This window comes from Canis aureus, chromosome 1 (assembly GCF_053574225.1).
Source record: "Canis aureus isolate CA01 chromosome 1, VMU_Caureus_v.1.0, whole genome shotgun sequence".
Classification (NCBI taxonomy): domain Eukaryota; kingdom Metazoa; phylum Chordata; class Mammalia; order Carnivora; family Canidae; genus Canis; species Canis aureus.
This window is the reverse complement of record NC_135611.1, coordinates 107,816,000-107,839,638: the sequence shown is the minus strand read 5'-3', so window position 1 is coordinate 107,839,638 and position 23,639 is coordinate 107,816,000. Positions and strand designations below refer to the sequence as shown.

Sequence of the window (23,639 nt, the reverse complement as noted above, 5' to 3'; positions counted from 1 at the left end):
CAGTGTTTAGGTTCACACACTGAGATGGTAAAGCCATAAATAAAAGCAAGGAAGTGATGATCCTAAGTGTCAGAACGGCGATTCCCACTTGACGTGAAGGAGGGATACAGGAAATGTTGTGTCTGACTAGTATGGTTGGCATATTTGCCTTTAATAAATCATTGAGCTGAACATTTCAGTTTTGTATACTTTTGTGAATATTTATAGTATTTCATAATGAAAAGGAGTATATAGGTTTGTAAGAACAAAGTCTGCAAAACCCATTTCTAGGTGAAGTCACAGAATGTATGTATGATACCTTTATGTAAAAAAAATCCATATAAAGAAACTGTACATTTCCAAGTGTTCATACATATGCATGCAAATACATAGAAAACTCTCCCTAGCTGCTTTTTCTCACAGGACACACTCCCTTCTTCGCCTACCCATCCTCCCTCATCCAGATAACTTCAACTCATCACTGGTGTCTCTTCTCAGATCTAACTTCCTCCAGGAAGTTAACCTTGATCACCTTTGCCACTTCCCTGCTTGCCCGCTATGCAGTTGGAATTCCTCAGAGATGTCTTGAGATTTTAATACACTTTACACATAAACATCCGTTTTGTCTATTCCAAAACCCCCAGTAACCCCTTCTAGAAATGTCTTGATTAAAATGCTTCCACAGACTGCTGAAATCTGGAATTTTGCTATTTTGGTATTTAGATCCTATCTCCCAGGCTTTTTCTCTCACTAGAACAGCCTTTGTCGGGTACCCAGTTTCCGATTATGGGTTAGGAACTTAAACCCATTCAAGAGCCCAATGCACAGACTCCAGCCAGAGGGGCAGTCAGTTACCCTGCCCTGCAAATGCCTTTCAGCTCCTGCGTGGGCAGTACTGGCACCACTATCAGCTTCTGTACCAAGGGAGCACACAATCCAGCTCAGTTCAACCTGGTGACTTGAAAAGATGGCTCAGGGTTGATGCTATTTGTAAGGCAGGCCATTTGGCCTCTTGTTTAAGTTTGAGGTTTGATTTTTTTTTTTTTTTTAAGATTTATTCATGAGAGAGAGAGAGAGAGAGACAGGCAGAGTGAGAAGCAGGCTCCATGCAGGGAGTCCAACGTGGGACTCAATCCTGGGTCTCCAGGATCATGCCCTGGGCTGAAGGCAGTGCTAAACCACTGAGCTACCCAGGCTGCCCAAATTTGAGGTTTTAGTTGCAAATTTAGAGGCAAAGTCTACACAATCTTAAAAGACACCATAATTTAAAATGTTTGCTCTCTTTAGCCTGCCTTCCTTCCTCTCTCTTTCTCTCTCTCTTTGCTGGGATTCCCTCTAGGTTTTGGAAGGGGACACAGCCAATTTTATAAATTGGGTATTATCATAGTACGTGTATATGTGAATATTTTATACATGTGTATTTCTTACAAACTGGATATTACTAATACATATTAAGTATCGGATAATGTTAAATGCAACATATACTATATAAATATATATTAATATATACTCTATGATATCTGTATTATTTACAAATTGCAGATAATATTAGAGATTATATATATATCCACTGTGTCAAGAGTGTTTTCCTATGTGATATTCTTTAAAACTATGCTTTTTAATGGACACTTAATATTTCAGCATCATTGTATAAAGCTGACCAAGTCTATCATTTTCTCAAATCTTCCTGACAGGACTCAGCCCTGTTTAGGTTTCCAGCCAGGGCCCTTCCTCAAGAGCAGCTGCTTCCTGCTCCTCCCAAGTCCCACCTGGCCTGCAGCTGCAGCCACCTCCTTGTCGCCCCATCAAGGCTTCATACCTGCAACTCACTCTGCTGCCAATGCTCCTTCTGCCTTCACCCCTCAGAGGTGTCAGCCCAGGTAGCACTTGCCTGGGATTAATTGTCTCTTGTTACCAGTCCAGCCCCGCCTGGATATGTGCATTCAGTCTTTCTCCACTTCTGAGCTCCCTGCTCTCTCTACTCTCTGCTGGGCTCTCAGAGAATCAAAGGAGTAACAATATGTTTGAAGACCAGCTAAGAAACTCTTTCAGATGGAGAGTCCCCAGGAGTCTACCTCGGAGCCAGTCAGTGAAGGCTGCGCTTACAGCATCCCAACCCCATAAACTCAGCCCAGGTGAGCTGCTAGGGAAAGTTGGTGTCTCCAGGGGGGCCCATAGACGACCTAAGTAGAGAGAGAAAGGGGGAGGAGAGGGGAGGTGAGATGGGAAGTGAGGAAGGGGCAAGATGTGCCACCAGACTTGGGGTCTACCAGCTGGTGTTTACTACTCTGACCCTCCCCTCCCAGACTCAGGGCATCTTGGATCCCTAAATTCCCAGAAAGAAAGGGAGATAGGGGTGGGGGAGGCTCGGTGGTCTAGGTCCAGAGGTCGAGGGGGCAGGGGGATGGCTGGGGGCGGAACAGACGCCTGGCTCCCCGCACCCCCTGTCCTTTACCGGCCACTGACGCGCGAGTCTGGAGAAGACCGGTGGCTTGTGCCGGGCGTTGCGAGGGGGGCGGCCTGGGCGCGTGACGAGGGTGAGGGTCTGAGCGTCTGTGAGAACCACCACTATTGGGGCCAGAGGCGATTTTTATATTTCGTTGTAGTTAGAAGGCGATTTAGGCAATTCACCCTAGAGATGCTGCACCTGAGCCCAGCCCCTAGGCGCGCCCTCCTTGATCCATTCGTCTGGGCTACAGACCCACAGCCCATAGACCGCCCGCATCTTGGCCCTATCTTCTGCAGGGTGGCTCCTGCTCTGAGGTTCCCGAGCTCAGAAACCCGACGATCTGCGTGTTTAAGTGTGAAGCAAGCACCGTTCAGTTCTCCCCACCCCACCCTCACCCCTCCCTCCTTGGAGCATCTTCTCTCCAAGTATATTCTTCCGGGAAGGACCCAGGGGTCACCGGCTACCTGCCGCATTGGGCCTTGCAATGGGCCCCGTGAGGTCACCCGTTGCCAAGCAGATTTGGTCTGGCTGGTACTCTTCATGGTTAACACATTTTGTGGACTGAGGTAAGGGGAAAGCCAAGATGGGAATGCATAGGCTTGTTTCAGAGTCCATGCTCTTAAGCCACTGTGCTATAAAGATTCAACATAGTGTAAAACTTCAATATCTAAAACAAGGTGGTTCTCAAGCAGATTTGCAAGTAACTTAATGAAATAGAATACAAAGTCTGGAGGATCTGGATACTGATGGAAATCAGGATGTGATAAGTGGGATTTCAGGGACACTTGGGTGGCTCCGTGGTTAAGCCTCTCTCTTCCACTCAGGTCGTGATCCTGGGGGTCCTGAGATGGACTCCCATGTCAGGCTCCCCACAGGGAGCCTACTTCTCTCTCTGCCTATGTCTCTCTCTCTCTCTCTCTCTATGTCTCTTCCTCTCTCTCTCTCTCTGTATCTTTTTTGAACAAATACATAAAATCTTTTTTTTTTAAAGTGGGATTTCAAATTGATGGACAAAACATCAATTATTCAGTAATTGGGTTAAAACAGTTGGCACTTGGGAAAGATTATGCTCCTTACATCACAATACATTTCAAGGATTAAGGACAAGGATCACCATGTAAAAAATGGAAACAAAATTCACTAGGAATCAAGATGGGTGAACATTTCTATAATCTTGGCACAGGGTTTTCAAAGAATAGCATAAAAACAAGAATTCATAAAGGAAAAATATGACAAGTTCAACTATATAAAAACAAAATCTCTGGAAGACAAGATAATAAGAAAATAAAACAAGTTAAAAGGCATCAAACTCATAAAAAATTCACTTATAACAAAGGGCTTAATTTCCCTAATATGCCAAGAATTTTTTATTTTTTATTTTATTTTTCTTTTAAAGATTTTATTTATTTATTCGTGACAGAGAGAGAGAGAGAGAGGCAGAGACACAGGCAGAGGGAGAAGCAGGCTCCATGCAGGGAGCCCAATGTGGGACTCGATCCCGGGTCTCTAGGACCATGCCCTGGGCCGAAGGCAGGTGCAAAACCACTGAGCCACCCTGGGATTCCCCCACCAAGAATTTTTAAAATTACACAAAAGGATTAACAACCCAATAGACAAATGGGCATACAAAATGAAGAGTTCAAAAATAAAGTACAAACTATCTTATGATTCAGAAACCCACCTCTGGGCATATATCCAAGGGACTGAAATCACTATCTCAAAGAGATACCTGTACTCCTATGGTCATTGCAGCATTATTTACAATAGCCAAGATATGGAGGCAAATTAAGTATGCATCTATGGATAAGTGAATAAAGAAAATATTATATGTAAAATAATGGAATATTATTCAACCATGAGAAAGAAGGAAATCTTGCCATTTGTGATAGCATAGATGTACCTTGAGGGTATTATGCTAAGTGAAATAAGTCAGAGAAAGATAAATATTCTATCTCACTTATATGTGGAATCTAAAAAAAGTTGAACTTCTAGAAACAGAGTAGGATGGTGGTTGCTAGGAGCTAGGGAGTAAAGTAAATAGCAAGATGTTGGTAAAGAGGCACAAACTTCCAGTGTACAACACAGTGACTATAGTTAATAATCCTACTGTACTTGAAAGTTGCTAAGAGAGTAGATCTTAAATGTTCTCACCACATAAAAAAGGTAATTATGTGAGGTAATAAAAAGTGTTAACTAACCCTATTGTGGTAATTATTTTGCAATAGATATATCTATCACATTATACACCTTAAACTTACACAATGTTACAGGCCAATTATACCTCGAAAAAGCTGAAAAAATAAAGAACTGGCATATGAATAGCAGTGGACCCCAAGGTAAAGAGCATAGATGGAGAAGAGGCAATAAGCAAACTAATACTAGAAGTTAGGGTCCTCCATTAGAGAAAAAAACATTTTTACAAATTTAAAGGCTTCACCAGTTTCCAGGCATTTTGTCAAGGAAAAAATATATATCTGGGCAAATCCTGGTGAAACCTGTGAACTCCAGAAATTCAGAGAAAATCTTACAGGCATCTAGATAGAAAAAACAAGTTACAAAGTAAAAAGGATCAGATTACCATTGGACTTCTCAGCTTTATCACAAGAAGGCAGAAGGGTATGAGAGGGTATCTACAGAGATAAAAGAAATTGCAACCCCAGAATCCTTTATTCAGCCATGATGTCATGAACTGTCTGGGGTGGGCAGGAGCGGGAATCTTTTTTTTTTTTTTTAAGAAGTGTTGGCCTAAATTACCGAAAAGGATGGAGAGCTCCTTATTTTACTTTATTTTTTTAAAGATTTTATTTACTTGTTCATGAGAGACAGAGAAAGAGGCAGAGATATAGGCAGAGGGAGAAGCAGGCTCCTCTCAGGGAGCTGGAATCGGGACTCTATCCCAGGACCCCAGCATCACGACCGGAGCCAAAGACTGATGCCCAACCACTGAGCCACACAGGCGTCCCTTATTTTACTTTATGACGTAAAGAATCACTTTAATACTAAAATCTAAAAAAGATAGTAGGGGGGCAGCCCAGGTGGTTCAGCGGTTTAGCGCCGCCTTCAGCCCAGGGTGTGATCCTGGAGACCCAGGATCGAGTCCCACATCGGGCTCCCTGCATGGAGCCTGCTTCTCCTTCTGCCTGCGTCTCTGCCTCTCTCTCTCTCTGTGTCTCTCGTGAATAAATAAATAAAATCTTAAAATAGTAGGGAAAAAATACTCTACAATGACTAGATGAACAAAGTAAATATTAGAATTCAGCAATTTATCAAAAGGATAACACATTATGACTAATGTATTATCAAATCAATATCAAAGAAAATCTATCAACAAGGTGAAAATACATTTGGTAAAATTCAGCAGCTCGATGAATACACTAAAAAACATTGAATGTGGGATGCCTGGGTGGCTCAGCGGTTGAGCGTCTGCCTTCAGCTCAGGGCATGATCCCTGGGGTCCAGGAATTGAGTCCAGCATGGGACTCCTTGTGGGGAGCCTACTTCTCCCTCTGCCTATGTCTCTGTCTCTCTCTTTCTCTGTGTCTCTCATGAATAAGTAAAATCTTAAAAAACAACAACAACATTGAATTGTAATTCACCTCAAATAGGTGGCACTGTGCAAAAACAGGTGAACTGTATGGTGTTCGGATTATAGCTCAATAAAGCAGTTACAGAAGAAAGTTTTAGGTCTCTGAACAAAAAGAAGCTTGGGAGGCAAGGTAGAAAGCTGACAGAATTAATGATACGATTTGGGGTACTCTATGGAGAGAGGTCAGACCAAAGAGACTGGAGCCTCTGCCTCCTAATTCACTTCAGGGCTCTGCCTCTAGGGAAGGAAGCCAGGAGGCTAAAGGACACAGCCAAGCCAGAAAAGAAGTCCCATGGCTACCAAGTGAAACCACATTCTCAACGTGGGCAACAATCTTTAACTCCTCTGTAATTAACCGCCTTTTGTCAGCAAGGAAATCCAGAGAAAATGGCCCCTTAGACAACAGTTCTTTTCTGATGAACCGCCCCAAACTTCAAATTCCACCCCCCACCTCATGACTCTCTCAAGAGAAACCCACTCAGAATTATTAGGCAATCAGAAATCCCACATCTCCATGCAGTAGCTATCACTTCCATATTTTGTACGACTTTGTTTATTCAGAATTTTCAAGGCGGAAAGTTGTTCATTCAATTCTCTTATTTACTTTTTGGAATCTCTGCTGCATTTGTAAAAAACAGATTTTTATTTGTTAAGACTCAGCTTTTGCCTTTGATTCTATTTTCTTTTTTTTTCCAGGGTAGGAGGGACTGTTGGTGCTAAAATCCAGGAAGGAAGATTCTATTTTCTATATCAGTATTTCTATATCAGTAGTTTCTGGGGCTAATTTTCTTCCTTCTAAATTTAGATTTATTGGGGATCCCTGGGTGGCTCAGTGGTTTAGCACCTGCCTTCACCCCAGGGCATAATCCTGGCGACCTGGAATCGAGTCCCATGTCCGGCTCCTCATATGGAGCCTGCTTCTCCCTCTGACTGTGTCTCTACCTCTCTCTCTCTCTGTGTCTTTCATGAATAAATAAATAAAATCTTAAATAAATAAATACACAAATAAATAAATAAATATAGATTTATTCAGTTTTTTTCTACCTTCTTAAGTTGGATATTTCAATTAATCGATTTTCAAACTTTTTTCTAATAATTTAAAATTAATTTACCAATTTAGTACATCTGCTCCTCCCACCAAGATTCACACAATGCAGATTTCTCCTAAGTAGAAAATAGGTTTTAACGCAGGACAGACCAAGTATATACACACAGTTAACCAACTTAGCTCTCTCCTATCATTTTGAAATGCAGTACTTATTGCTTACTTTTATGTAGTTTCTTATTTTTATATGATGTAGTCCTTGACCCATGAATTTTTTAATGTGATTTTTTAAAAGATTTATTTATTTATTTATTTATTTATTTATTTATTTATTTATTTATGATAGACCTGGAGAGAGAGTCAGAGACACAGGCAGAGGGAGAAACAGGCTCCTTGTTGGGAGCCAGACACGGGACTCAATCCCGGGACTCCAGGATCGCACCCTGGGCCAAAGGCAGGTGCTAAACCGCTGAGACACCAAGGGATCCCCTTTAATGTGATTTTAAAAACAGATTTGAGAGACAGTGAGAGAAAGAGAGAGAACAAGCATGAGTGGGGGAGGGGCAGAGGGTGAAGCAAACTCCCCACCTGTCAGAGAGCCAGATGTGGGACTTGATCCCAGGACCTTGGGATCATGACCTGAACCAAAGGCAGATGCTTAACTTACTGAGCCACCCAGGAGCCCCTAATTTAATGTGATTTTTTTTAATGTCTAATTATATGACTTTATTTTCATTGTTCAGATCTGCTTTAGTTGCATTGTGGTTATGGAACATGGTCTGTAATCATTTGAAATTTGTTGAGGCTCATGCTATAGATTACTGTGTGATCAATTTTATATTTTGTGTGCTTCAGAAGATATGTGTTCTGTAATTATTGAATACAGAGTTCAACATATGTACATTATGTCAAACTTGCTGTGTTCAAAGGTACATACTGTTTTTCTGCTTATCTATGGATTCCTGATAAAATTGTGTTAATTTTCCACAAAAAAATGTTGTCAATTTCTCCATATAGTTCCATCAGTTTTATACTTTTGAAGCTATATTAGGTCCCTGCAATTTGTAATCTTTGCATCTTTCTCATAAATGTAACCTTTTAATCTCTTTATCTCAAAAAATATTTTATTGCCATAATAATTTTGTCTTTTAGTTAGTATTTGGCAGATATAGCTTCCTCCTTCCTTTCACTCAATCTTCCTGTGTCTTTGTGTTATAGACACATCTCACGTAAATGGCAGAGAGCTAGATTTTAAAACAGTTCAGTCTGGGATGCCTGGGTGGCTCAGTGATTGAGCCCCTGCCTTCGGCCTAGGGCATGATCCTGGAGTCCCTCGCCTGTGTTTCTGCCTCTCTCTGTCTCTCATGAATAAATAAAATCTTTAAAAAATAAAACAGTCTTTTTTTTTTGAGGTATTTTTTTAAATTTATTTTTTATTGGTGCTCAATTTACTAACATACAGAATAACCCCCAGTGCCCGTCACCCATTCACTCCCACCCCCCGCCCTCCTCCCCTTCTACCACCCCTAGTTCGTTTCCCAGAGTTAGCAGTCTTTAAGTTCTGTCTCCCTTTCTGATATTTCCCACACATTTCTTCTCCCTTCCCTTATATTCCCTTTCACTATTATTTATATTCCCCAAATGAATGAGAACATATAATGTTTGTCCTTCTCCGACTGACTTACTTCACTCAGCATAATACCCTCCAGTTCCATCCACGTTGAAGCAAATGGTGGGTATTCGTCATTTCTAATGGCTGAGGAATATTCCATTGTATACATAAACCACATCTTCTTTATCCATTCATCTTTCGTTGGACACCGAGGCTCCTTCCACAGTTTGGCTATCGTGGCCATTGCTGCTATAAACATCGGGGTGCAGGTGTCCCGGCGTTTCATTGCATTTGTATCTTTGGGGTAAATCCCCAACAGTGCAATTGCTGGGTCGTAGGGCAGGTATATTTTTAACTGTTTGAGGAACCTCCACACAGTTTTCCAGAGTGGCTGCACCAGTTCACATTCCCACCAACAGTGTAAGAGGGTTCCCTTTTCTCCGCATCCTCTCCAACATTTGTTGTTTCCTGTCTTGTTAATTTGCCCCATTCTCACTGGTGTGAGGTGGTATCTCATTGTGGTTTTGATTTGTATCTCCCTGATGGCAAGTGATGCAGAGCATTTTCTCATATGCATGTTGGCCATGTCTATGTCTTCCTCTGTGAGATTTCTGTTCATGTCTTTTGCCCATTTCATGATTGGATTGTTTGTTTCTTTGGTGTTGAGTTTAATAAGTTCTTTATAGATCTTGGAAACTAGCCCTTTATCTGATATGTCATTTGCAAATATCTTCTCCCATTCTGTAGGTTGTCTTTTAGTTTTGTTGACTGTATCCTTTGCTGTGCAAAAGCTTCTTATCTTGATGAAGTCCCAATAGTTCATTTTTGCTTTTGTTTCTTTTGCCTTCGTGGATGTATCTTGCAAGAAGTTACTATGGTCGAGTTCAAAAAGGGTGTTGCCTGTGTTCTTCTCTAGGATTTTGATGGAATCTTGTCTCACATTTAGATCTTTCATCCATTTTGAGTTTATCTTTGTGTATGGTGGTGAAACAGAGTGGTCTAGTTTCATTCTTCTGCATGTGGATGTCCAATTTTCCCAGCACCGTTTATTGAAGAGACTGTCTTTCTTCCAATGGATAGTCTTTCCTCCTTTATCGAATATTAGTTGACCATAAAGTTCAGGGTCCACTTCTGGATTCTCTATTCTGTTCCACTGATCTATGTGTCTGTTTTTGTGCCAGTATAAAACAGTCTTCAATATTAATTTTTTTAAAAAAGATTTTATTATGAGAGACACACAGCAAGAGAGAGAGAGAGAGAGAGAGAGAGAGGCAGAGACACAAGCAGAGGGAGAAGCAGGCTCCATGTAGGGAGCCTGATGTGGGACTTGATCCTGGGACTCCAGGATCACGCCCTAAGCCGAAGGCAGACACTTAACCACTGAGCCACCCAGACGTCCCAATATTTACCTTTTAACTAGTATATTTAGTTCATTTGTAAATAATTGCAATTATTAGCATATGTGGATTTATTTATAATATTCTATAATATTCTTCTTGTCCAACTTTTTTTTTACATTAATCCTTTATATTTTGTTTTTCATTCTTTTGGGTTGGTTTTTCTTTCTTTTTTCCTCTGTTGATTTATGAATGCAGCAGAAACCACTGGTGCTTTTTAATAACTGTGTTCTCTGTTTTACCAGACTTCTTTTTCTGGCTAGTGGACTGTGGACACAAGTGATGTACTCCACTTCCAGATCTGGCCTATAAAACTCATTCTTTTTCCCTATCCACCAGATTGCTGGCAAAACCTCCAGAATCTAGGGAATGAAAGAGCCCCAGAATGAAAGAAGTTTTGGTTCTTTAATGACTAAATGAAGTTGAGCACTCCTACCCTTATTACAGCCTGTATTGGACTATATTCTGATGTAAGCAGGAAATAAAACCTGATTGTATAAAATCACTGAGATTTTGTATTTGAACTGTTAGAAAAGCTATCATTATTTACCTTAATACATAAATTATAGATTGTTCTACCTTTTTTTTAGTAGTTACTCTTGAAATTTTAACATGCATTCTTATCAAAGTCTAAAGGTCAATACTGTATTTGTCATCCTGCTGAGAGGGATACTTTAGCTATGTGCTATTGTTGTCCAGTACTTTTGTTCTATGTCACTATTTTTGGCCTTACAAATTAACCATTCTTATTACTGCTTTATGGAATCAATATGTGTTCACATTTCTCACATTACCATTAGTTCTTGGCTTAGCATTTCTTCTGTCTCAGGTTTTATATCATCCTTCTCAGCTCATTTTACTTTTCCTTGAAGCACATACTTTACCAAAGATTTGTGAGTGGAAAACAGTTGTATTCACCTGAAAATATCTGCATTTTTCTTTGTTCATGAGAAATAGTTTTTTGCTAGATTTACAATTCTAAGTTGACAGTTATTTTCTCACTTCTTGGCAGATACTTTACACTACCTGGCTTCTCTTGCCATTGATTAAAAAACCAGCTATGAAATGGTCATCCCTTTGTAAGTAATGTCTTTTCTGCTTGGTTGCTCTTTAGATCTATTTTTGGTGTGCTCTAGTTTCCCTTTATTTATCCTTCTTTGGATTTGTTGTGCTCCCTTGGTGCAAGGATTTCTATCTTTCCTTGATTTTGGAAAATGTTCAGCTTTTTTTCTCTTTGTATTGCTTCTTTATTCTTCCAATGATCTCTCTCTGGACCTCCTATTACATGTATGTTGGGCTTTCTCCCACTACCCTCCAGGTCTCATAATCTCATATATTGAACATTAAATTTTTAAAATTCAACTATAATTAATATACAGTATTCTATTAATTTCAGGTGTACAATATAATGATTCAACAATTTAGACACTTCTCAGCACTCATCAAGATAAGTATATTATTGGAGCACCTGAGTGGTGTAGTTGGTTAAGCATCTGACTTTTGGTTTCAGCTCATGTCATGATCTCATGGGTCATGAGTCGAGCCCTGAGTTGGGATCCATGCTCAGTTGGCTTGAGACTGATTCTCTGTCTCTGCTGCTCCTCCAGCTCACACTCGCACTCGGTCTCTCTCTCAAGTAAATAAAATCTTTTTCTTGAAAATACTTTTATTTATTTATTCATGAGAGACACAGGTGTCCCTACACTTACATTTTTAAAAAAAATTTTATTTGAGGGGCGTCTGGGTAGCTCAGTGGTTGAGTATCTGCCTTTGACTCAGGGTGTGATCCTGGGGTCCTGGGATGGACTCCCACACTGGGCTTCCTGTGGGGGGCCTGCTTCTCCCTATGTGTGTCTCTCGTGAATAAATAAATAAAATCTTTTTTTAAAAAGTGTATTTTTGATTCCCTTTATTTCACTCATTACCCCACCCACCTCCCCTCTGGGAGAGAACAAAACCACCATTTTGTTCTCTGCATTTAAGAGTCTGGTTATTCGTCTCTTTGTTGTTTGTTCATTTGTATCTTAACTTTCACATATGATTAATCTCATATTTTTAATATTGTAGTTTCTCTGTTCTATATTACTGGTATTTCTTTGTCTCTTTCTAGTTTTCTAATTGGTTGTTTAATCCATCCATTGATGTTTTTAACCTCCATGATTTTTTTCATTTCTAAAAGTTCTAAAAGTTGGTTCTTTACAAATACCCTGATCATTTCTGAGAGTCTTTTGTACCTTGCTCTTAATTTCAACTCTCTTTTTGTCTCTAAATATATTAAGCATATTTTAGTTTATATTATGTACCTGATAATTCCAGTGCGTTAGGTCCTTGCAGGTTTGATTCTGCTAATCCTCCCTTAGGGTAGCTTTTGTCTTGCATGTTTTGTGATTTCTCTTTGTGATTTTGTGTTCATGGAATTCAGTGAGGCTTGGCAGAGGCTCTGTTTCCCCCAGAGATTATTTATATTTACTAATGACAGGTGCTGCGTGGCAAGGTGCTATCCACCACGAACTTTTTTTTTTAAGATTTTATTTATGGGGATCCCTGGGTGCCTCGGCAGTTTGGCGCCTGCCTTTGGCCCAGGGCGCGATCCTGGGGTCCCGGGATCGAGTCCCGCGTCGGGCTCCCGACGTGGAGCCTGCTTCTCCCTCCGCCTGTGTCTCTGCCTCTCTCTCTCTCTATGTCTATCATAAATAAATAAATAAATAAATAAATAAATAAATAAATAAATCTTTAAAAAATATTTTATTTATTATTCATGAGAGACAGAGAGAGAGAGAGAGGCAGAGATACAGGCAGAGAGAGAAGCAGGCTCCATGCAGGGAGCCCGACGTGAGATTCGATTCTGGGACCCCAGGATCACGCCCTGGGTCGAAGGCAGATGTTCAACCGCTAAGCCACCCAAGTGTCCCACATCAAGCACCTTTTATATTAATCTTAACTTGGGTTTTTCAGACTATGCATGTTATGTGAATCTGAACCAAAATCCCACAAAAGACAGTTTTGGGTTACAAATTCTAAAAGAAAAAAAATTAGTTGCCTGCTATAAGAGACAGAATCAGGACATATACATTTTATTGCTATCTAACTCTTTCACAGAGGGCATAACCCTTCAGCTGTCTATGTGTAGGGGCTTCCTTTTCTTTTTTTTTTTCTTTTTTTTTTCTTTTTTTATTTTTTTTGGGGGGGGGGCTTCCTTTTCTTTCACGAATCCAAGGCTTTGTCTTCACCTAGACTTTATTTTTTTTTTTAATTTTTTTTTTTTTATTTACTTATGATAGAGAGAGAGAGAGGCAGAGACACAGGCAGAGGGAGAAGCAGGCTCCATGCACCGGGAGCCTGATGTGGGATTCGATCCGGGGTCTCCAGGATCGCGCCCTGGGCCAAAGGCAGGCGCCAAACCGCTGCGCCACCCAGGGATCCCTTCACCTAGACTTTAAATCCCAAATCACTAAGTTCCTAGAGTAGCAATTGTCCCAAAGCAGTTGGTAGCTTTAACACTTCCTGAATTCATGCTTAGGCTTAATTAAATTAAAGATTCCCCTTAATTTCTTCAAAGCTCATCTATGCATTTACAGAGGATTGATGAAATGTATTTTATGGTATGTTTTAGGTGTGCCATACTATGGTGTGTCTTGTTTGTCTTATTTTGATGTCACCTTGCCTTAAATGAAGTACTCCTTGAGTCTTCCAACTCTGCAGTTCACCTCTACTCTCTCTCTCTCATTCCTTGCCAAATATCCTTCTATCAGCCTTCCGCCATAGTAAAAATAAATAATGTGTAAAGTTTTAAGTCCCTTGGTAAACTTGGTAATCAACTATTCCAAGTATTTAAGAGATCTATGAAAAGTCACCAATTAGTTAACTGCTTTGCCATAATTAGTGAATCCAGTACTTTCAAGAAAACTATATCTGTTTACTTACAGGAAGGACCAGGCAGAAAGGGCCTGGGATTCTAGCATTTGAATTGGATAAAATCAGTGGAATACAATAATGAGAGTTGGGCTTTTTTTTTTTTTTTAATGGAAAAATCAAAGTTCCACTGATTTCATTACTGGCACCATTTTTCCTAGGTTTTATAGGGATCAGACCTTACACAGACCAATTCCAAGAGGAAGGCAGTCTAGAAGTAGGGTCGGCAATCACTATCAACCAAATACTGGAAGTCAAAGAACACTATTATTAGTGTTCTTTGTCTGGTGAGGGCAAGTATAGGAGGTTCTTAGTCTGGTGAGGGCAAGTATAGGAGATGCATAGAATGGGTGCTGTGTTAACCTCCATCTGGCCAGAAAAAACTTTCCCAATCCAGGAAAACAAAATGTCTTGGGTCCAGTTACAACAGGTGCTACTTTAACCTTTCTAATGTCAAGCTGCCAGCCAGGGAGTTCCACTCTGAAAAAGAAGTGATGTTTTGCCAAATAAACCAAGTCTTTTATTTCCAAAATGAATTACTCACATGGCAGAGAGGTTTTTTTTCCCTGATATTTATCCATTTTATTAACCTTTTGGCTTTGTTTTGCTTTGCCTCAACTGTTTTGGCTTTGCCTCAACTGAAGCTGTGGATGGGGCCTCAGTGGGTTCCCTTTAGCTTCAGGTTTGAAGATAACTGTAGTCCTACTTCGAATCACAGAGACTGAGAAATTCACATCAATGAGTGTGTATAAGAAGTAGGCAGGGATAGGCAAGATGGTAATGGTGATAAGGATGATGAGCAAGACTTTAGCCCATGATGGATAAGTTTGGATCACCTCATTTGACTGTGGAGAAAGGGAAGGTTTAGAATACTCAGGTTCTCTGAAATGGAAAGCTGCAGAGGTTGGGGGTAGGACATGAACCAAGGCCAGAGACTAGATAACTGAACCCCCAGGGAATCAGGGAATAAGGTGACAGAGTCCTAAAGGCCAGAGCAGATTGAAAAGTCCTCATCCACTCCCTAGGGGGTCCTGGGGTCTGAGAGGGAGGCTCACAATGCTTGAGTTCCAGGCCAAGTAGGTGATGCTCTTCAGAGACAGATGAATCAGGGCACTTAAAAACAGGACTAGCAGCACAAATGGAGACAGAAAGCACCACAGCCAACGATAGATGGGGGAGATGGGGCGGCCCAACATGATAATCAAGTCTGCAAGGAACCTGAGAGGAAGGACCACAAGACTTTAGGGAGGCCTATTTGGGCCTTATCCAGACTTGGGGTGGGGACGGTCAATCCAAACCCAGCCCAGGAGGCAAAGCTTCACATTTCTTAAACCTTTCTATTCACCTCCACAACTAGTTTTCTTGCCTCTAATTCATCACTTTTCAGTCTGATTTCTGTCTCAGCCCCAGGATTAAGAAAAAAAATTTTCTCCTCCATCACCCTCAGGATAAAAGAAATATGTATAGCTCCTGAATGTAGTTTCTTCAAGTCTATACACCCAGCTTTCTTTGGTGTACCTTCTTAACCCCAACATATATGAACATTTGGGTTTCTTTTGCCTAGAATGCTCTTGTTTCTTTCTTTCCCTTGACAAACTCCCCTTCATATATCTGGATTCTGTTCAAGCATCCCCTCCTTGCCTTCTTTCGATAACTTTCTGTGTTCCCAGAGTGACCTCAACTTACTATCCTACCCAATAATCTGCCTATATATGTCATCTTCTTTCAACTCTGAGAGCAGAAGCTCAATATAATTTATCTTAGTATCCCTAGGGCTCACAAGGCCAGCCTGGCCCTGAGGCACACTCTGGGTAATATTTGAGAATGAGTGTATGAGTCTATGAATCAGCAAACTGATGCCAAGAACCACTACCACTTAGAAACATTGCCACATTTGGATTACACATTGTTTCTCAAATGTTAGCATGCATACGATTTACTTGGGGTTCTTGTTAAAATGTAGATATGGATTCAAAGGTATGGGGTACAGCCTGAGGGTCTGCATTTCTAATAAACTCCTGGGTGATGCCAATGCTGCTGTTCCAGAGCACACCAAGAAGCAAGGGATTACATGCCCATACTACCCTGGTTAAAAGCAGGACTCCAGAGCCACTAGGACTTGATAGGGACTGTTCACTTTTCTGTTCTATACCTGTTTTCCCAAGGAGCCAGCCAATGCCTTCCTTCCCTTTCCGACCCCCTGGGGGCTCTCTATAAGCCCTGAGTCAGAGGCCTGACAGTGAGAGTAGGAGGGCCAATATTCCTTAGGTGCCCTTGCTCTGTGGGTGCATGAGATCCTGGGCTTGGGGCATCACCTCCTGGCTCCATAGATCCAGGCTATGGCTATGTTTTCCAAGATGACAGTGAGGAAGAGGGGCAGAGATGCCCAGTAATCATCCAGCAGGTTCACATAGTAGCTGCCCGAAGGCCTCACGAAAATGAGGCTTCCCAGGAACAGAGACACACAGATGCCCACTGAGGGAAAACAGATTTTGATCAAGGTCAGAATTCAAACTAGATTCTTTGAGAGTCCCAGGGCGGTTAAGCTAAACAATGGTCCTAGGTGGGAGTGGGATCATGGGTTAGAGTACCTGTGAGCAGGATTATATTTTTCCTGAGGGAAGAGAAAGTGTCCTGGAGAGGAATAATAATGCCATGCATGATCCCTATCATGATGCTCAGCCCCAGGTTCGCCAGCATCATGAAGATGATGATGGACCAGAAGGTGGATCCAGAAAACACAGAGATGATATCAGTAAATGCCACAATGGCTACACCAGGACCCTCCATAACCTGTGAGTAAAGGGAGGAAGGGCAAGGCCTCTGAGCTTACCCTGTAGGATCCTAACTACACTTTCATCCCCTCCCCATAGGAAATGATCTGTAGCACTATTAATGGACATTGTTAAACTCATCTGGCCTTGAGGCACGAGGACTTTAACTGACAACAACTGCTGGCCTGGCAACTCTTTTGGGTTGGTATGAACAGGCTTATACGAACTCCAGTGCTTGGTGCTACAGAGGCTACAACTGCCTTATTTTAATAGGATTCTGTGAACCTTGGTCTTGTTAGTCCAGGATGTTGGTGAGAATTGCCTTTCTGGATTCTAGAGACACCTAAGGAGAGCTGAAATTTCTGGTGTACTGGGAGTTTTGAAGGGAACATTAGGACCCCACCCCTACCTACCTCTTTCAATTGGTAAGTTAAGTTGCAATTGGACAAATAGGGTAGGACCACATCTTTGATTTGTTCAGGGAGACTCTTGAACCACTGGGAGTAGATGGAGCTTGGATCATGATACAGACTGTCTGGCAATTGGGCCTCAGGAGGCAGCATCTTAGAAGCTATCAGATACTGTACTGTCTTAGCATTCCTGGGGACAGGGAGAGAACCACATAAAATCATTTGACCCTCTAAGATGACATCTCTTCTCTTACCTTCTACATGAGAAGAAGTTTAGTCTAGAGTTTTTCATCTGGTTCAAATACAGCCCACACTGAAACCTAGGTTTACAGGGTCCCAGTGCTCACTGTCTGATATCTACTTTCATAAGGTGTCTGTGGGAGGCCAGAGAGTTTCCTAAGTGGGGTCCTGGAGGAGGTTTCTCATGCAGTGTCATGGAGGGCTTTAGGACCTATACCTCCTACTAGACAATCTCAGCACAACATTAAAGCTTCTCAGCTTTCTTGACCTGTTGGACTCTCCAGTGTCCTAATGTAGAACTCTTCACCTTCTCTACTCTGGTCACACTCAACTATTCAACCTGCCCCAACTTGCCATGTTCTCCATCATCTCAGGATCATTGGCACATGACATTCTCTCTGCCTCAAACCACTCTACTCTGCTCCTGCTCAGTCTACCCCAATTGTACCACCATACTGTTCTCCATATGTAAATTCCTACAAATCCTTACTCAGCTCCCTAAACTCTATTTACTGCCTTGGAAAGCTATTCAAGATCAGTTTCCATAAGGGCAAGTCAACAAGCTGCAGAAAAGTAGTATGATATGATCCAATTTTTTTAATGGTATGTAGGCCTATGAATGGGAAACATTTGAAAGAATACTAGCTGTGGTTATTTGTCAGGAAATAGAGCTTAGGATTGCCACAACTAGGAAGTCTCTTCTGACTGCCCCAGGAAGTTAATAGCTTGCTCTTCTGTGGTTCTCACCATCCCTACTATCAGTTCTCATCTACTTTGTGATTATTTGTTTAGTATCTGCTTCCTCAAAAGATTGTGGTTTTCCTGAGGGCAGGTAAGTATATGCTTCACCACTGGTTGTGTTTCCAGAACTCAACAAAGGGTTGTCAGACAGGAAATGTATAAATGTCTGATGAGTATTTTTAGAATGAATCACACAGGAGAAGAAAATCAGGAATGGGCTATAGGGACTCTGGTGGCACTGTGGGTCCTTTTTTTTTCTTATCTAATGATTCAGCTGAAGTTATTCTCCTAATTTTTCATGGCAGACCCCAGTTAAGAATAGGATGAACACAACCTTGAAAACCTCTAAGTGTGGGGATTTCCTAGTCTCAAAAGGTAGCTCTGAAAGAGATAGAGTTGGAGAGATTCAGGCGTTTTCAAGGTTTAAGATGCTCCTATCTGAGGATCCCATATTCACTAAGCCAACAGCCCTGAGGGACAGGGGTCTGGAGTGGAATTCTATGGGCTATTTCCAAGACTTTAGTCTTTTTGATGATCTCCATATGAAAAATTGGGCTTACCTCAGGTAACATTTTTCATGGTTCTCTGTGGCCAAGTGGCCCATTATGGCAAATACAAACAGTGTGGCAGTCAGTGAGGCAGTCAAATTGAGAAAAGCCACAACAAAGGCATCCATGACACAGTTGTTGGACTGAGGGATGTATGAGCTGATTGCAGTGAAGCTGCCAAAGCCAGGGCCCATGGATAAAAAGATCTGGTTCCCTGTCCGGCGCCACACTTCCACAGAGTACAGGGCTGGCACCTGGGAAGAAGTACCATGTAAACCAGGATACAAAGGGAAGAGGGGTAAACCATGATGTGATGGAAGATGAGAAGAAGGCGGTGAAGTGGGGAGCCAGGAGGGCCTCTATCAGACAGACAACCATTCTGTCCCTGACACCCTCATATGGATAAGAGGCTCAAAGGGCAGGGGACATCTCACCTTGGCAGCTAACAAATTCTTGAGACCAAAATATGCACCTTCCAGCATGAGACTCCGGATAAGGAGACAGAAAATGATGAAGTAGGGAAGGATTACTGAGACATACAGCATCTGAGTAGGAAGGATGATTCAAAAGTCACCAAAGGCAGAAGCTGGGACAGTATGATCAAAGGCTAGTGAGAGTCAAAGGTCATATTAGGAGGAATTAGAAGTTGGAGACTTACAGGCATCAAGTTAGGAAAATTTTAGAGGGTCTCAGATAGAAAGGAGACTATCAGATCAGGAAGTTAGAGGATGGCTCACCTTTCCAGTGAACTTGGGTCCTTTGATCATGGAGATGCAGATAATCAACCAAGTTGCAAAGAGAGAGATACTGAGATGTGTAACTGGTAGCCCACCCATTTCAATTTCATCTGTGGCCTTCAATACATGTCGGTACCAAAAGTATGTGGTGGATGTTGTCCGCTCACATTCAGGATCTGAGGTGAACTGGCCATGGAGGAAACTGCACGACCCCGTGCCTCCCCTTTCAATTCCCCTCCATCCCCTCCTTCCAAATTCCATTATCTTCCTGCTCATCCCTATTCTCTCAATGATCCTCTCCCTTCTTAATTTACCTATCCTTTTTTCAGCCCTCCCACTTGCCCTTTTCTTCCCTCTCTTCTCACCAAAATCACTGGAGTTCCTCAGTAAGGGGCACAATGCCCAAGGCAGTGGGTACTGGAAAGACTGCACCAAATAGAAGAGACTCCAGGCCATGAGCACACTGTAGTACAAGCTCACGATGCAGCACATCTAGGAACCATGAAGAACTCTGGAGACAGGAAAAGGTAGGCAGGCCAGAGAAGGGAGGGGATTTGACAGAGGACTGAGGACTTGAAGGGATTTGACCCATGGAAGTGAATTCAGGGACCCATTCCAGGACAACAAATGGTTGGAGTGGGAGTAGGGTATAAAGGGTAGGCCTGAGTGGCCCAGGACTCCTCACCATGAAGCTGGTATACCCCACACCACCAATCCAGGGGCTGATGACCTTCCATACACCAATGCTGCCCTGACGCATCCTCTGACCAGCTGCCATCTCCAGGAATAGAAGAGGAACCCCAACCAAGAACAGCATGAGGATGTAGATGATGAGAAAACTGCCTGTGCAGGAGAGTTAGGAAGGGCTTTGAGAATCACCTGGCCCTTCAGGGACTGGACTTCCTTAGGAGTACAGGAAAACACATTCCCCATCAGTGACCTCCCTCAGGGCCACAGATATCAGAGCTCAACTGTTTCCATATCCCTCACAGTCCCAGGTGTCCCTTGAGTCCCCAGTTCCTGGAAGACCCAGATACCTAGTTCCCACCCCCACCCTGAACCTCAGCCTTCAGCCCCACCATCCTCATGAACCTAAGTGTTTAGATATCCTGCTCCCACTCACCTAACACCCTAGGTGTTCAGGTACTTGTCTCCTGCCCTAGTGAGATTCCCAAATCCCCCACCCCTACATATCTCAGAGACCTCAGAATAGCTAGGATGGTCATCTGGCTCCTAACCCCCTTGTGAGTCCATGATTCCTGGCCCCCAGGCTTACCACCTCCATTGTGAAAACACAGATAAGGAAAGCGCCAGATGGTGCTCAGCCCCACAGAAAAGCCCACCTGGGCCAGAAGGTACTCAATTTTATTGGCCCAGGATGGTCGTTCAATGGGGGTTTCCTTCTTTGGCACATCATTGTCTATGGTCTCCAGTATTTCATCATTATATTCATCAGACCAAATGCATGATGGTACAGTGTCAGACTTCTGTCTCTCTGCCATCAATTTTTCCGTAGTCAACTCAGTCTTTAAAAGCTGGGAAGCTGAGGTAATAGTAATCAGGGATTTGGAATCCGAAGGTCTAGACATCTGGGATTTCTCATCTTGGGCCTCCGTGTTTTCATTAACAGTTGTCATCCTGGGTGGACTCTAGTTCCTGCTTCTGCAGGGATGGGGCTTCCTTCCTTGTCGACCTTAAGGACATCAAGAACTACAAACTTTAGGTATATGAACTAAGGAAAGACAAGACTCATCCTATGAGAACCCCTGAGGCTTCCCAAACCCTCTTATCCTTATGTGGAGAAGAACATGGAATCTCTACCCTTAAATATATACCAAGGATATACACACCTCTAGAAAATGCTAATTTTAAAACAATACTACCTACAATAATACCAAAAGACATAAAAATGCCTAGGAAAAATTTTAACAAAAGATGAGCAAGGCCTTTACACACAGCACACACTAAAATATTACTGAGAGAAAATAAAATTAAGGATATAACACGTTTGTAAAATGGAAGTATAACAATGTCAATTATCCCCAATTTGATCTATAAATTCAATGCAATTCTTACTGAAATCATATCAGGGTTTTGGTGAAATTGACAAGCTGATCCTAAAATGTGCATGAAAAGCAAAAGGCTCAGAATGGTCAATACAATCTTTTTTTTTTAATTTTTATTTATTTATGATAGCCACACACAGAGAGAGAGAGAGAGAGAGAGAGAGAGGCAGAGACACAGGCAGAGGGAGAAGCAGGCTCCATGCACCGGGAGCCCGACATGGGATTTGATCCCGGGTCTCCAGGATCGCGCCCTGGGCCAAAGGCAGGCGCCAAACCTCTGCACCACCCAGGGATCCCTGGTCAATACAATCTTGATAAAGAAGAACCAAATGTAAAGATTAATTATAAAGCTACAGTAATTAAGAGAGTATGGTATTGTCACATGGATCTATGGCACAAATAGATCCATGGATCAATACGCTGTACTCAATATGGTAGCTACTATATGACTATTTAAATTAATTAAAATTAAGTAATATTAGCAATTTAGTTCCTCAGTCAAACTAGGCCCTATCAAGTGCTCAGTAGCTACATGCATACCATACTGGAAGGACAGATATCTAGCATTTCCACTGGGCACCCAGGTGGCTCAGTGGTTTAGCGCCACCTTCAGCCCAGAGCCTGATCCTAGAGGCCAGGGATTGAGTCCCACGTGGGGCTCCCTGCATGGAGCCTGCTTCTCCCTCTGCCTATGTCTCTGCCTCTCTCTCTCTCTCTATGTCTATCCTAAATAAATAAATAAATAATAAATCTTTTAAAAAATTTAAAAATAAAAAAAACATTTCCATCATCACAGAAAGTTCTGTGGATACCACTGGGAGAGTCCAGAAACTCACACAAATATAGATGCCTGATTTACAATAGAGATGGCACTGCAAAGCTGTAGAGAAAGGGCATTCTTTTCAATGAATCACTGGTTGTTAGAGCAATTGGATATCTACATAGAAATAAATGAACCCAGGCCTCCCCAACTTCACATATTAAACAAAAATCTATTCAGAGAAGATGGAAGTTCTAAATATGAAAGATAAAGCATAACACTTCCAGATGAAAAACCTAGGAGATTATCTGTGTGGCTTGGGTATAGGCATAGATTTCTTAAATAGGACATAAAAAGCACCAATTATAAAGGAAAAGTTTGACATATTGGATTAAACTAAAAATAGAAACTTCTTTTTTTTAATTTGTTTTTTTTTTAAGATTTTATTTATTTATTCATGAGAGACACAGAGAGAGGCAGAGACACAGGCAGAGGGAGAAGCAGGCTCCACACAAGGAGCCCGGCGTGGCACTCGATCCCCGGTCTCCAGGATCACACCCTGGGTGGAAGGCAGCACTAAACCGCTGAGCCACCCGGGCTGCCCCAAAAATAGAAACTTTTTTAAATGAAAATTTAGCATTAAATGAGCCAACAGACAAGTCCTAGAGTAGTGGAAGATATTTGTAACATATGGGGTAGAAACAATAATACCCTTCTTCAAGATATCCACATCCTAATCCCTAGAGCCTGTGAATATGTTACCTTACATGGAAAAAGTGACTTTTCAATGGGGTTAAGTTATGGATCTTGAAATGAGATTATCCTGGATTATCAATGATGGGCTCAATATAATTATAGAGTCCTCCTATGGGAAAAAGGGAGGTAGTAGAGTCAGAAGCTGAGTAGAAAATGGGATGGTAGGAGGAGAAGTGAGAGTGCCGCACCCTGAGCGTGGAAGAAGGGGCCATGATTCAAGGAATGTCAGCTGGAAAAGGCTAGGAAATGAATTCTCCTCTAGATCCTATATAAGGAACACAGGCATGCTAACACCTTGCTTTTAGCCTAGTGAAATGGATTTCAGATGTCTGACCTCCAGGACAGTATAATAATACATTTATGTTGTGTTAAGTCACTCACTAAGTTTTTAGCTATTATTAGAGCAACAGTAGGGAACTAACAAAATGTATAACCAAAAAAGGGCTTGTTTCCCAGATAATATTTATAAAAAAGAAATACCTACAAATAAATTAGAAAAACTAGACAAGCTAAAAAGTGAACAGAAAGGAAGGGAACAGAAAGCTTTAAAAAGCTTACCAATATACTAAAGAAGATATATAAATTGATAACCACTGGAAATGGTGGTCATTACTCAACTTCACTGGT

At 41.7% G+C, this 23,639-nt stretch overlaps 2 protein-coding genes across 16 annotated transcripts in view; both read right to left on the bottom strand.

The window, feature by feature from the left end:
• LOC144282246 (orphan sodium- and chloride-dependent neurotransmitter transporter NTT5-like) overlaps nucleotides 1-23,639 on the bottom strand; it is an 83,861-nt gene that overhangs the window by 21,185 nt on the left and 39,037 nt on the right. For 6 of the 11 annotated variants that reach the window (XM_077845703.1, XM_077845713.1, XM_077845696.1 and 3 more), the window contains exon 1: nucleotides 1,799-2,428. The exons of 1 other annotated variant lie outside the window; for it this stretch is intronic. The gene's annotated coding sequence lies outside the window, so the exon portion shown is untranslated. 4 more of the 11 variants (XM_077845644.1, XM_077845659.1, XM_077845655.1 and 1 more) reach the window with 4 other exon arrangements.
• Nucleotides 13,207-23,639, bottom strand: part of LOC144282272 (orphan sodium- and chloride-dependent neurotransmitter transporter NTT5-like) — a 34,010-nt gene continuing 23,577 nt past the window's right edge. For 2 of the 5 annotated variants that reach the window (XM_077845748.1, XM_077845755.1), the window contains exons 2-13: nucleotides 20,707-21,123; nucleotides 20,116-20,273; nucleotides 19,796-19,922; nucleotides 19,431-19,606; nucleotides 19,128-19,238; nucleotides 18,706-18,947; nucleotides 17,168-17,354; nucleotides 16,572-16,773; nucleotides 16,296-16,455; nucleotides 15,036-15,198; nucleotides 13,498-14,825; nucleotides 13,207-13,298 (exon numbers count right to left, since the gene is read on the bottom strand). In XM_077845748.1, the coding sequence (XP_077701874.1) occupies nucleotides 14,595-14,825; nucleotides 15,036-15,198; nucleotides 16,296-16,455; nucleotides 16,572-16,773; nucleotides 17,168-17,354; nucleotides 18,706-18,947; nucleotides 19,128-19,238; nucleotides 19,431-19,606; nucleotides 19,796-19,922; nucleotides 20,116-20,273; nucleotides 20,707-21,067 (2,118 nt within the window). In that variant the 5' untranslated portion in view covers nucleotides 21,068-21,123 and the 3' untranslated portion in view covers nucleotides 13,207-13,298; nucleotides 13,498-14,594. Of the gene's footprint in view, nucleotides 13,299-13,497; nucleotides 14,826-15,035; nucleotides 15,199-16,295; nucleotides 16,456-16,571; nucleotides 16,774-17,167; nucleotides 17,355-18,705; nucleotides 18,948-19,127; nucleotides 19,239-19,430; nucleotides 19,607-19,795; nucleotides 19,942-20,115; nucleotides 20,274-20,706; nucleotides 21,124-23,639 lie in introns of those variants that run through there. The other 3 variants (XM_077845757.1, XM_077845769.1, XM_077845761.1) reach the window with 3 other exon arrangements.